The sequence below is a fragment of the Sparus aurata genome, chromosome 16, assembly GCF_900880675.1.
Source record: "Sparus aurata chromosome 16, fSpaAur1.1, whole genome shotgun sequence".
Lineage (NCBI taxonomy): Eukaryota > Metazoa > Chordata > Actinopteri > Spariformes > Sparidae > Sparus > Sparus aurata.
Window position 1 is genome coordinate 23,011,181 of NC_044202.1, and position 14,291 is coordinate 23,025,471.

At 42.1% G+C, this 14,291-nt stretch overlaps 2 protein-coding genes across 2 annotated transcripts in view; one reads left to right on the forward strand and one right to left on the reverse strand.

Annotated features, from left to right (window-relative positions):
• The window catches only part of atp10d (ATPase phospholipid transporting 10D), a 31,516-nt gene extending 26,050 nt beyond the window's left edge, over window positions 1-5,466 (reverse strand). The window contains exon 1 of the mRNA XM_030443552.1: window positions 4,993-5,466. The gene's annotated coding sequence lies outside the window, so the exon portion shown is untranslated. The remainder of the gene's footprint in view (window positions 1-4,992) is intronic.
• A 72-nt stretch (window positions 5,467-5,538) lies between these two features.
• Window positions 5,539-13,547, forward strand: commd8 (COMM domain containing 8). Its single transcript, XM_030443554.1, has 5 exons — window positions 5,539-5,666; window positions 6,696-6,851; window positions 8,097-8,252; window positions 9,035-9,190; window positions 13,327-13,547. Exons 1-5 carry the CDS (start codon window positions 5,622-5,624, stop codon window positions 13,345-13,347), a joined length of 534 nt encoding a protein of 177 aa, XP_030299414.1. The 5' UTR covers window positions 5,539-5,621; the 3' UTR covers window positions 13,348-13,547.
• Window positions 13,548-14,291: the final 744 nt, after the last annotated feature.

A 14,291-nucleotide genomic window follows, 5' to 3' on the forward strand; every position in this document is an offset into this window, starting at 1 on the left:
TCTTAGCATCAGGCGAGGCGAGCCGTTAGCCCCAGGATTTCACACTGGTACAGTCCTCAGTAGTCAGATCAGCAGTAGGAGAGTCAGTTCAGGGCCTCGCGCCAACTATTTTCCAAAGGACCACGTACTCCTAAGTTAAAGAACTCCAGGGAATACAAAAAACTTGGGGACAAAATGAAAAAGTGTGTAATTATATGTTTTACCCTGATAAAGGAATATGAGGAGATATTAAAAAAGGGAAACTTCTTCTTTTTTTTTTTTTAAATACAAAAAGTGTACTAGGGTGTTCAAACAATGTTGTTCAAAAGGAGGAAGCGTGGTATGAAAACCGGAACCTGAGACTCAGGCAGAATGGACAGCACTGGTCCGGCGCAGTGATGCTAGTTTTGGCATGTTTGTTCTGTGAAAAAAGTAGTGGTTCATCCGGCTGACTTTTCTATGTGCACACATGCTCCTAATTGCAAGTCAAGTCCATTGTCAAGCCATGCATTTGGTAAATAAAACTCTGCGCACTGATGCTGTAAAAGGCCCAACATGGAGGGTCAAAAGGACATGGGGTGGATTTGGAAGAATCTGTCATGCATTAAATCAGGCCTTCATTACTCTGGATCATCTCATCCAGGCCGAAAGCCATTCTCTCACTGCTGACTAAAAAAGGATCTGGATAATCTTTTTTGTCAAAAAGAAACATGTTTCTGATGTGAAAGTGAAAGCATAAGACACGCTGAATATGCTGCTAAGGCCGACGACACTTCCTCTTACATTCACACAGTAGCTACAGTGGGGCAAAAAAGTATTTAGTCAGCCAGCAATTGTGCAAGTTCTCCCAATTAAAAAAATGAGAGAGGCCTGTAATTTTCATCATAGGTACACTTCAACTATGAGAGACAAAATGGGGGGGAAAGAATCCAGGAAATCACATTGTAGGATTTTTAATGAATTAATTGGTAAATTTCTCGGTAAAATAAGTATTTGGTCACCTACAAACAAGCAAGATTTCTGCTTCTCACAGACCTGTAACTTCTTTAAGAGGCTCCTCTGTCCTCCACTCGTTACCTGTATTAATGGCACCCGTTTGAACTCGTTATCAGTATAAAAGACACCTGTCCACAACCTCAAACAGTCACACTCCAAACTCCACTATGGCCAAGACCAAAGAGCTGTCAGAGGACACCAGAAACAAAATTGTAGACCTGCACCAGGCTGGGAGGACTGAATCTGCAATAGGTAAGCAGCTTGGTGTGAAGAAATCAACTGTGGGAGCAATTATTAGAAAATGGAAGACATACAAGACCGCTGATAATCTCCCTCGATCTGGGGCTCCACACAAGATCCCACCCCGTGGGGTCAAAATGATCACAAGAACGGTGAGCAAAAATCCCAGAACCACACGGGGGGACCTAGTGAATGACCTGCAGAGAGCTGGGACCAAAGTAACAAAGGCTACCATCAGTAACACACTACGCCACCGGGGACTCAAATCCTGCAGTGCCAGACGTGTCCCTGCTTAAGCCAGTACATGTCCAGGCCCGTCTGAAGTTTGCTAGAGAGCATTTGGATGATCCAGAAGAGGATTGGGAGAATGTCATATGGTCAGATGAAACCAAAAGATAACTTTTTAGTAAAAACTCAACTTGTCGTGTTTGGAGGAGAAAGAATGCTGAGTTGCATCCAAAGAGCACCATACCTACTGTGAAGCATGGGGGTGGAAACATCATGCTTTGGGGCTGTTTTTCTGCAAAGGGACCAGGACGACTGATCCGTGTAAAGGAAAGAATGAATGGGGCCATGTATCGTGAGATTTTGAGTGAAAACCTCCTTCCATCAGCAAGGACATTGAAGATGAAACGTGGCTGGGTCTTTCAGCATGACAATGATCCCAAAGACACCGTCCGGGCAACGAAGGAGTGGCTTCGTAAGAAGCATTTCAAGGTCCTGGAGTGGCCTAGCCAGTCTCCAGATCTCAACCCCATAGAAAATCTTTGGAGGGAGTTGAAAGTCCGTGCTGCCCAGCGACAGCCCCAAAACATCACTGCTCTAGAGGAGATCTGCATGGAGGAATGGGCCAAAATACCAGCAACAGTGTGTGAAAACCTTGTGAAGACTTACAGAAAACTTTTGACCTCTGTCATTGCCAACAAAGGGTATATAATAAGTATTGAGATGAACTTTTGTTATTGACCAAATGCTTATTTTCCACCATAATTTGCAAATAAATTCTTTAAAAATCAGACAATGTGATTTTCTGGATTTTTTTTTTTTTTTTTTTTTTCTCATTTTGTCTCATAGTGGAGGTATACCTATGATGAAAATTACAGGCCTCTCATCTTTTTAAGTGGGAGAACGTGGACAATTGGTGGCTGACTAAATACTTTTTTGCCCCACTGTACATTTAGCAGCAGTAACCAACATTTTCACCAGACAACTTGTAAAATGTAGTAAAGCCAGAAGTGCACCTCCTTAAGTAACAGCATGTAGCTCTGTCACAGAACTCTCTGACATGTCTAACCTGCTCACCATCATTCTCAGCACATGGGTGACAGTGACTTACACTGAAAGTCTATCTATCTATCTGAATGAACATATTTATCCTAATCAGATTTATGGACACCACAGGTAAGGTGATAAGGGCCTGAGACATATTCTTTTTCCTCAATAGCTTCACTCAATCAGCTGTATCAAGGCAAAGGCTCATTAAAGCTTGGACTGTATTTCTTAGAAGAGCTGCCAACTATAGAGCTATAGAGAAATGCATGGGAAAGGAGTAATGTAAAATGTAATTGCAAAACCTTAAATCTGTGAACCATACGTGTGCATTGAACCGTGGATGGCATATCATATGGCGCAATATTATATCGAGATTGGAGATGGAGGCGACAATACGTTTGTTGTATCTTCAAGAGTTTAGCTTTGTCCAGTAGGGCAAGTTTGTCCTTTAACTGCAGACCTTTTTCAGATGATGATTTCCCAGTCCTGTGAGCCAATCAAACTCAGGCTTTTTTTCCTGTTGTTCAAGCAAAGTTGTGTAGTCTTTTTTTCTGGTCCAACAATTCTCACACTTGAGCCATGCTGACATATTCCTCACTGGTGTTGTTAGACCTTCACGTGGCATGGTGTCATCATCAAGGCCTACTTGGCCCAAGGTTCAGCAGAGTAGAGACAGAAGCCTCCACACAATTACGAGTAATGTCCACAGTTTTACTGACGAGAGTAGCTTTGTCTCTTCCCACTTCAGTCCAGTTCAGAAACTTAGAGTTCAAGGGAGGATTCCACAAATCTTTACATTATCTTATTAGCTTGAAAACCAGCCACAAGTTCAGAGAAACACAGCATCACCCCTGCATGTAAACATTGAGGATGGTTGTTGATGAATGTTCTCATTCTTCTAGGTCATAGTAATTCTAGGAACAAGGAACTGAAACAAATCTAGCTGCCTAAGATATAGCACTTGATCTTTATCCTAAGCAGATTTGACCACTGTTACAGTTGTGTCTTTACAGGACTCTCTAAAAACTCCATCAGCCAGATGCAGCTGATTCAGAACGCTGTTGCTCGAGTTCTGACAAGAAGCAAAAAGTAGATCTCATCACTCTGGTTCTCAGATCTTTACACTGGCTGTCAGTCAAAGAATAGGTTTCAAAGTCCTGATGTTGGTTTATAAAGGACTGAATGGTTTCGGGCCGAAATACATTTGTGATCTGCTGCCACGTTCTGAACTATCCGGACCTCATCTGGAACAAACTCCCTGAAAACTGCAGGTCTGCTCCAACTCTCACCTCTTTTAGATCAAGACTGAAGACCTGTCTGTGTGCCACAGCCTTTCACTGAAGACATGTCAAGGCTTTGAGCTGCACTGAGACCTTTATTCTTTAGTCTTGTCTCTTTTAAAACCTTTCTATTCTAGAATTCCTATTTCTTCACTAGTTTTTTATGGTTTTGTTTGTTAACGTCTCCCTACTTGTTTTTAATGCATTTTAAAGCAATATCTAATGTATTTTAATGTACGCTGTATGCCTCTATAAAGCACTTTGAGTTGCCTTGTGTCAGAATTGCGCTATACAAATAAACTTGCCTTGCCTTTGTTATTTAAGGGCTACTCTCCATTTTTGTTGGACCAGTTAATATTTTACCCAGCCTTTTCAAACAGGGAGAAAGTAAGTGAGGACAGGCTGAATATTGAAAGAGTTATTCTCTGAAGTCGGTGCCCTTTAAGTCCCCCATCACTTTAGCACTGGACATTACAGAAATAAAGATATAAACTAATACCAAATATTTGTGTTTCTACAGTCCAGTGTCTGCCTACTTTAACTAGAAAAAAAAAGTTCATGATTTTTTTCTAAAATGCTGCAGTATTTAGACTGCTTGAGTTTGTTTTATGTATCTGATACATCTCCCACTGAGCTCTGTGGCATCTTGCCTTCATTTATCTGAACAGCTGCATGTCTGTGTCAGCCTGAGCTGCCTCAACTCATCTGCAGAGATGATGCTGGATCTCTCTCACAGAGGACCTGATCGGCGTCAGACCATCTCCTCTCACAGCTAGAGGAAGTGTAAACGATATGTTCTTAACTCCCTGAAAGAGAAACAACACACACACACACACACACACACACACACACACACACACAAAGACACTTCAACACAAAACCAGATTTGATCAGATACACTTCCGCGAATGTTTAACTGGACTCAGAGAGTCTGTGAGTGTGAACCTCGCCTGTCTATCCATCTTGTTTAATGAGTGTTTCTGAGTGAAAGAGTGTGGCAGGACTTCAACACACGTATGACTACAATCCAAGCTCACAAAAGCAGGCTGTAATGATCATGATGATATGGAGAATGAGCTTGAGCGCAGTTTTCTCCCGCAGGTGGAACCTTTAATTTCAGTGAACGTGTCAGTGGATGCAGCACACTGTTGTTCCTCAGCACTGTTCTCCATTACAGAGCGCAGCCGACAACACAGCAGAGGAGGACACACAACACGTAGCCTACCTTCTCTTGTGTTCCCAGACGCTGCCTGTCGGAACAACAGCCTCCGCGTCGCTCCCGTCACATCGCTGAGTCTCCTGGCGAGCACCCGCCGAACTGCCACCCTGAGGTGCGAAGCAGGATGTGAGGCAGCAGTCCGATTCCCCTGCCCGCTGCACAGCACCTTCCGTTTCCCCCCGCGGAGCGACGTCAACACATCTCCTCTGACGAATGTATGAATTTAAAGATTTCCCGCGCGTCAGCAGTCATATGCAAAGCTCGCAGGAGCCGATCGAATACAGTGATTCAGTGGATTTTTTTGCTATCCATTCGGCTTCCGAGGGATTCATCGTGATCATCGGAAAACTATGTTGTATTCGTTTTCACTCTGCCTGTCGCCAAATATCAAGGTCACACTGAGTCCACAGATGTCGACACGCACTTTCTCACCCGGTCTCTGTGTGCAAATGAACAGAAAAAAAGCTCGGATAAATCATTCACCGGGTTATAAGTGTGGCACACAATTAGCATCTACTAACGGTGTGAGCAGCAGAACTCTGGAGACGGTGACGTTGGTTCCAGGTCATGTGGGCGCAGCTGATTCGACCACGTGACTCCCGTCAGCTGATCAGCAGGCGGAAACAGACGGAGACATGGTGGACACACTGAGCAGGGTCCCCGTCACTGACTGTGTCAAAGTAAGTACTGAGCCTTGTTCGCGTTGTCGTGGTTCTGGTGGAGAGGGTCCGAGTGTGTCATGGGACAGCGGGTCTGCTCACAGCCGAGTCCCGCCGCGAGGCTCGGTCCATCATTCAGCGAGCCTGCAGAGAGAGTGGCCATCTTCCGTTAACGTTAGTGATGATGATGATGAGGTCAAAAAGTCAGAATAATGAGTCGGAAAGTCATAATTATGTCTTTTGTATGTCAATTTCGACTTTGTATCTAATAATTACTACTTTAAGCCATACTTGTGCGACTTTTATCTCATAATTATGACTCACCGTGGGAATATTTTCTTCACCAAGGGCAGTTTCCATCTCAGTCCTTTTCTTTACTGGGCTTCCATATTTACCAGAGTCGCCAAGAAGCTCGCGCACAGCCTGGCACGGGTCGCTCGTGCAGCAGGTGACGTCAGACAGCGGGCGGCAGCATGCAGGCTGACTGTACCTGTGCAGGTGGCAGCTGCATGTCACTTAATGCACATGAGCAGCTTTGTTGATGAGAAGAGTCGAGCCTGTGTTCAAAGCGTGCCAGACAACTGAGCACTTTGCATGGTCTGGTTGAATATTAAAATGTTAAACAGTAAACGTTTTAATTTCCTGTGTTAGACCTGTTCTCTCCAGCTCGTGTGTCTTTACAAGATCCAGGTTGTCCTGAGTGTGCCACCAAAATAAAGTGGATGCCGGTGTTTTATTTTATTTGTATCATGCATTACATTCAAGAAGCAATTATAAATGGGTTCATTTAAATGTCACATTGTATCATGCATAAAACAAGACTCAAATTAGAATGATACTTACTTATAGCTATTCAGTCTTAATGGAGAAGTTCACCCCAAAATGAATTACTCACACCCATGCATAAAAATGTAGGTTACAGTAAAAGTTTCTCCTTAAAAAAAAAGAATGTGATTAACGTCTGCTGTATGATATACATTTCCAAGGTCTAGCTTTAAAAGTAGTAAAAACTTCAGATTTGTTTTTTAAATTGGTTGTTATTTGTTTCAGCTTTGTCACAGGGTGGTGGATGGACTGTGTGGGCGGCAGCGTCCCTCCAGGAGAGATTACAGTACCATTTGGAGCCCAGAGGAGTGGCTGGACCTGCTCAACTCCCTGACTGCCGTCTGTCGCCTGGCGGTGGGGAACAACAGCTCGGATGAAGAGGTGAGTCTGCAGCTTTTTCACTCTGAGATTCCGCGATATCGCCTTACTGATGCTCGTCTTCATCCTAAATATAAGTTTTTTGCTCAAAATCACATCACATAATTGCCATTGGTAAATATTGTTCCCGGTCTGCCTCTAACTTGCGGAGAGGAATGCTGTTTTCCAGGGAGAGTTTGCTGAGGACTTGGCCGCTAGGGCTGAAATTGCTGGAAATCACATCACATAATAATCACCAGTCAACAGTAGGAGCCGCCTGGCTCTCTCTGCCGGGGACACTCCCCTTTTTCAGGGGGCATAGAGATGGTAGGACAGACAGGATGACAGACAGGATTACAGAAAGAGCCGAAAGAAGGTGGAGAAAAGACAATTTAACAGTGAACTACCAAATTTTCCGTGAACATCTTGACGAACAATTTAAGATGCAAGACAATCACATTTTTCAAAACTGATAGCTGATAACCGGAACAACCACAAAATCCTATTCACAACAATTAACCATCTTATTAACCCTGTTTTTATGAAGTCTAGCAGCGACTCGTCCATTTCCTAATGGGAAGATTTTGCAGATCACTTTTTTTTATCACTACAGAACCTTTGTTTTTACATGAGGAAATACTAGAGAAGTTTGTCCTGGTTGATGCTGAGATGCTTGCCAAGTATCTTCCCAACTAAGACCAGCAACCTGCACTTTAGATCCTATTCCCACTTCCTTTAATAAAACATGTTATAGTTCTTTTAAAGATGATTAACTTAACAGACTTAACTTAACTGAGTCTGCACTAGTAACAATTGTAAACTGATCTCAGGTTGAATTTGGACAGGACAAAGCCATCTATTATAGTGCTACTTGATTTAAGTGCAGCCTTTGATACAGTAGACCACTCAATTCTTTTAGACAGACTTCACAACCAGGTTGGAATCTCTGGTACACAGATAAGCCTCCTGTGTTGAAAAGGCAGTGTGAATGGGGCTAGCAACAATGGGACAGGATGGACTATCATTTGGAACAGCAATTGCATCACATATCCAGACTTTTTAGTTTTTTAAGTGTTTTAAAATAATGAGTTTTGTCACATCTATACGTATAATATCTATGAATGTAATATTATATCTATTTATTCAGCATGCAGTCTGTGTGAAGGAAGCAGGAGTTTTTTCACTTTCAGCTGTAGACATGAAACAGCAGGGTGTATTGTGGCTGCGCTTGGGTCAAAATCCCAGTTTCCCCCTGCTGGCTGTGTGCAGGTGCTGGCCGGGCTGTCGGGGGTGGGCAGCAGCAGCCACGCAGAGGCGGTGCTGAGTGTGCTGAGAGCCCGACGAGAGGAGATTCGCCGCTCTCTGCTGGACAGAACCAACTCCATTTCCTCTGCTACACTGCAGGACTTTGACTGGCAGCTTAAGGTCACTTGATGCTTTTTTTCTTTAGTGTTTGATTGGCTTACTTATTGTTGGTTGGACTGCAATGGCGGGACCAGCCCGGCAAACGTGTTTGTCAATGATTGATCGAGCAACAACGTTACAAGAATGGTCAAGGCAGTCGAGCAGCGTTTATGGCAAGCCTATTTACATTGCTAAATCTGACAATCTGTAGTGTAGATTACAGATAACAATGTCATATTGACTAGTCGTTAACACATTGTGACTAGTCAAAGCGATGACGTCACTTTGTCTAGTCAAACAACAGTTTTGTAAATCATTTTTGACTGGTCAAAACTGATTAACATATATCAAAGAAGATATCAAATATCATTACGACTGTTGTGCATGACATTGCTCATCAGAGGCTTCATATGTGATACTCATGTGGAGTTGTAGTAGAATGTATAGCATTTTGCAAAAGGACCTACGACAAACCTCGGATGGTCTGGAGTCGCTGGTCTCTTGTTCTGGAGTAACATGAGCTGAAAATGTTGGGTTTTGCAGCCCACTGAATTAGTTCATTCTGTTGCTCGCTGAAAGCTGCTATCGTGCACAGACTACCATCCTGTCAGAAACCTTCAGCACGCTATGACATTGTAGTAAAAGGACTCAAATCTAGTTTTGTTTTTTAACGCTGGTGTTGTAAAAAAGAGAAATGTATTAGTATTGTGAAACGCTGTCCCCCAGGCTGCTCCTGTGCTGCTGCGATGTCTAAATTTCACCTCTTCTACTTCCTGTTCCTGTCTCCCATGCTCTCCCTCCAGGTAGCTCTGTCCAGTGATAAGATCTCGTCTCTCCACACTCCTCTGCTTAGTCTCAGTCTGGATGTGAAAGAGAACAGTGCCCTGCGGTCTTTCACCATGGAGATGAACAGAGAGGAGTTGAACACACTTGTCAGTTCACTAGAGGCTGCTAATAAGGTAGACACACACTAAATACTGCAGCAAAATGAGATTTGGCTGGTTCTCAGGAATTTAGCACAGAGTGTTAAACAAACCAGCCCTGTTTGATAAGTTTTAGTTTGTTAATGAGTGGATTAGTGTATTAACGTGTTTAATACTTTTGGTTTTCTGTAGCTAAAAAGATCTTTAAACTCCACCACAGTATCAAAGAAATTATGAAAATACGCTAATGTAGCTGCTAGCTGGAGCATCTGCCTCAAACAGAGATGAGGACTGAGCTACAGAGATCTGGTTAGCTCAACTTTTTTGTAACAACACACAACAGATTTCAAACTGTTCAAACTTGTGGGCCCAATGTCCCCCCTGAGGCCGTCAGCCCTGAACCCTCACAGACCTAGTTGCCTGGTAAGTGTTTTATTAAATAAAACTGAGTGTAGAACTGAATTCAGAATAATGGAAATGGGTCATACATTCAAGAGCACCATCATCTGGATTATCATTCTTTTTTGGGCCTCCCCTCGTAACTCCATGTTGAACGTCACGTATCTATGAACTGCGGATGATTCTGCAAGGATGTGGACTTACAGAAAGTGACCATGAAGGGCTCAACATGTCTGGGAGGATCTATATTATTGTCATAATATTTATTTAACATGATCAAAAGTGTGATCTAACTTCCTGCTCTTCAGTCTTTAATGATTTTGCACCTTCATATAACTTATGTCACATTATGCCACATTGTAAAGTAAATTAAAGGGAAATCCATACGATGACAGATTATATGAAGTTCAGTATTAGACCACGACAAAACAATGGACAGATGATGCAAGTGTGACACACACACCACATTTCATTGAAGCTGCTTCAAAATGAGGCTTTGGGAGCGTGGGTGTCTCAACTCCTCTCTCCTTGTGTCACTTCCTGCCCTAGAGGGTGGAGGGACTAAGATGTGAGGCGAGGAAAGGAGTCAAGGATGTGCAAACGAAGAAATGAGAAGAGGGGTGTGGGTCTGTGAGCGTGGGCATATGATCTCCAGCATCAACCAACACTGACTCATTCGACATCCCTTGAGTACATCCCCAGATTTATTTCTGCTGACATCACCCAGCTCTCTCAGGAGCTCCAGGAGGCTTTTCTCAAAATATTTACTCACATTAAGCTGCAGGCCTTAAATTAGACACAAATTTACATTACTACATTACAACTGTATGAAAATCAAATATCAGTCTATGAGTTTCAGTGTTCTGCAGCTATTCTGCGTGCAGATTGAGTGGCCTTTGAAGAGGGCCCTGGCCAAAGTTGCAAACCTCAATGTTAGACCAAGGGTCAATGTTGATTCAGCAAAGAAAAACAAAGGCAATTTAAAATAATTAGTAATTAGGTAGCTGATATTCTTAGACTGTGTTGCACCAACAACAGTTCAATAAATCAAACATGTGCTCAGAGTTTCGTAAAACTAGGTTTAAAATGAATAAATCCAGATTAAAGATTAAGCAGCGCTCTGTTTCAATATTAAAAATTGATCTCTGCTTAGTAGTTTATTTTTGTAAACCAATGTCAAATGGAGATGCTACTCAAATCGACTGCTCTCAATTTCTTAATAAAGTGCCCCGTTTTTTTTTTTTTAGCTAAAATGTTATCTTAACTGTTTGTTACATCATGCTGGTTTTCAACAGAGGCGAGAGTAAGTCACATACGTGCAAGTCCTAAGCAAGCCTCAAGTCTTAACCTTCAAGTCTCAAGCAAGTCCCAAGTTACTGTGATGAAAATCAAGCAAGTGAAGTTGAGTCATGGCTGAGGTCAAGCAAGTCACAAGAAATTACGTCACACAAAATTCTGATCTACCAGTTTCCTCATTTAAATCAGTAAGTAGACATAGTGGTCATGAAAAGGTTGAATTTTATTTTCAACATCAAAAACATTAACTCTGTTGCAGATGTTCAGAAGTTGTGTTCCTGCTGGTGAAAGCTCAAAATGTATCAATTTATTTTGCTGCCTCATAATAAAAGCTTGTAAATAACAATATGACATAGGACATGACTAGGAAATTAAATGTGTACCTTATCAGTGGGTCTTTGTTAGTGCAGATCCATCACTGATACAGCTGCTCCTCTGGCTGCTGTCATAGCCGTGGACCAGCCCGCTGCTTTAAATGTCTTCTACTCAAGACAAGTGCTCTTTAGTTAAACACACACTAGTTAAGCGGGTAGCCCTGTTGTTATGGAGATATAAATCCCAACTGCAGTCAAACTGTGTCGCACACATGGAAATGTACTATTAGTTAACCAGGTGCTCTCTCACTGTCTTCCTGTTCCACTCCAGAATTACTGAACTGGTGTAAAACTCATTTGGTTTGAGTCTGTCTCTTCATTTTATTCCAGTCACTTGATTATGTTGATCGGTTGATTTGAAAAAGACAGCCATGTTTACAGGGACGTTTTAGTGCAACATAATAAATTTAATCCAGGTTTAGAGAAACAATAAACAGGTTTAAAGAGAGGTTTGAATTGAATCTTCTTAATTATTAGATTTAAAGTTTAGTGCAACAGAATATAAATTAAAACCATGATTTAATCAGGTTTAGAAGTTAATTCTGTTGGTGCAGCCTGACCTTAAGGTATTAGAATGTATGTGAGAAACACAGCCGCCATCTAAATGTTCCACATTCACAGAAGATGAACACTAGGTGGTGGCATTGTTCCAAGTGTAAACACAGAGCTCTGCAGTATAATCAACGCATATAGAATTGAATGAATGTGTGATATTGTTAGCTTCAGGTCAAACAACATGACTGTACAGGTGCACTAACATAAGTCCAGTACGCTCTAAATCAAGTTATTACAGCTTTTACAGTTTTTCACATCGCTTGTTAACCGTCTAATACAGATGAAAAACACTGCAGTGTACAGTGTGCAGCTCTTTAAGCATATCACTGTTTATTTAAAAAGAAAAAAGGGGAGAAACTATATATTTGGTAAGCATTTCTAAGATTTTTGACTTTCGTAGGAGCCACTTTTGGAGCTGAGGGCCGTAGACGCGGTAGGGAGGTCGCAAAGTATTGCTGGTTTAGAGCTTTCATGTGATTCCTTTTTAAAAAAATATCTAATAGCTCCATCATGTCACCTTTTAAAGCTTTGGGTTAAAGCCAGATATTTGACATGCCACTACCCTTATACAGTTGTGTCCATATTCATTTCACGTCATGTGTCCACCTGATGAATGGAAGCCCAATTCGCCTCTCCTTTTGGCTCAGTGATTGGTCGCTGAGAAATGGCTGCCTCTTTCGCTCCTTAATGCTCCACTTTGTTCTATCAGCTGTTTGGTGCTGAGCAGGTTCTGGTTCTGCCTGCTGCTGCTGTACTACAGCTGCTGTAGGAGGGCATTAATCCAAAACCATGAAGCAGTAGACGTGCAATGATAGCCGATCGGCTGATGAGCGGATAAGACTGTGTGAGCTCGTCAGTGCGAGTGATACCTTTCCCTTTGCTTGGCCTCTTGATTTGTTTCTAACATAAATTGTATAGTAGTGCAATTTTAAATATCCTCATGGTGGGGCGCCGTTCAGCTCAGTTGGTAGAGCAGGCGTCCCATGTGCAGAGGCTTTGTCCTCGCTGCAGCGGACCTGGGTTCGACTCCCGGCCTGGGTCCCTTTGCTGTGTGTTGCTCCCCCTCTCTCTCATCCCTGTCACCTCGGCACTGTACTATCAATAAAGCCATGAAAGGCCAAAAAAATACTATATACTATACTATTTAAAAATAAAAATATATCCTCATGGTTGAATTAAAACACATAGATTTAAAAGATGTCATAAGGCTCTGAGTCATCAGTCAAAACATAATGGTACAGGCCTTCACAATAAAGGTCAATTTTTGCAGCATTTTACCAAACGCATCATTTTATTCCGCCACTGGGGGTCTCTCAGTTGAAACAACACTGCAGATACATGCAGCGTGGGATCACAGGAGTTGTTTTTTTAACGTTAAGCAGCCTCCGCTGCTGATGATGATCTATCTGATGTGACTCAGGCACAAATGTTAAGCCATCTGCAAACAGTTAAGCTATGACCTCCATTTTGTTCTTGTTTTTTATGTGAGCAGTAAGTCTTCACTTTATCAGTCGAATGAGATGCTGTTGATGTGTTTCTGTCGCGCAGGTGGTGCTGCAGTTGAAATGATGGGCAGATTGTGCAGGACTGATCTCCGTCATGCCGGCAACGAGTGGATGGATGTCTTTTTCAAACATAATGATGATATGATGAGTCATGTCCTTTGGAATTCAGTCATGTGTATGTGCAGTTGAACACTCAGTTTTGTTTTTTGTAATGCGTTGTTGTAGCATGAACATGTGGAAGTAAACACTTCTTTGTTTTTTTCATTGCTTGTGTTCATTTTTACAAAGTTACAACAGTCAGTTCTGCACCAGTAAAAACTGTTATGGGCAGATTAAGATTAACACAACTTAAAGACTCCTTTAAGTGCAGTTTGGTCAGTTTCTTCCTACCAAATGTTAGTTCTATATTCCAGTGAATAAGCTCCTCCTCTCTTTTAAGGTAATACCTGATGTTTGGTAATCATAATTTTCTTTAACAATTTGCTTCATTCTGGCTCTTCATAAACTTACTGGTGACATCACGATGACTGTGTCCACCTGTTATATACAAATGGGGCAAATACAAGATCTGACATGAATCAGAAGCCTGCGATTATACCTGTGTGGAGCTGCAGAGACATGCTTAGGACTGTTCTTTTCAGTGCACTGCAGCCAGACTGCTAAACCAACTGCCATGCTTATACATCTACATAGTCACTCATTATTCACATTATACACTCCACATATTGTATTTACAATTCTCAGGGACTGCTATTGCATGTGTGAGAATGCAGGGGGAAAAAATGGTATAATCTATCTGATAAATTGCCTCCAGTGATGTCATTCAGTAGCTTTGTGAACTGCATTGTGGGTAATGTAGTACTGGGTTTTAGAAAACAAAGAAGAATGGTTGTAGTAAAAAACGGTGATTACTCTGGATCTGCTCTTTGATTTTGACCATTAGATCATTTACTCAAACTGTACTGGACTGCCTTTCAAAGCCCAACGTCTACATTACCCACAATGCGA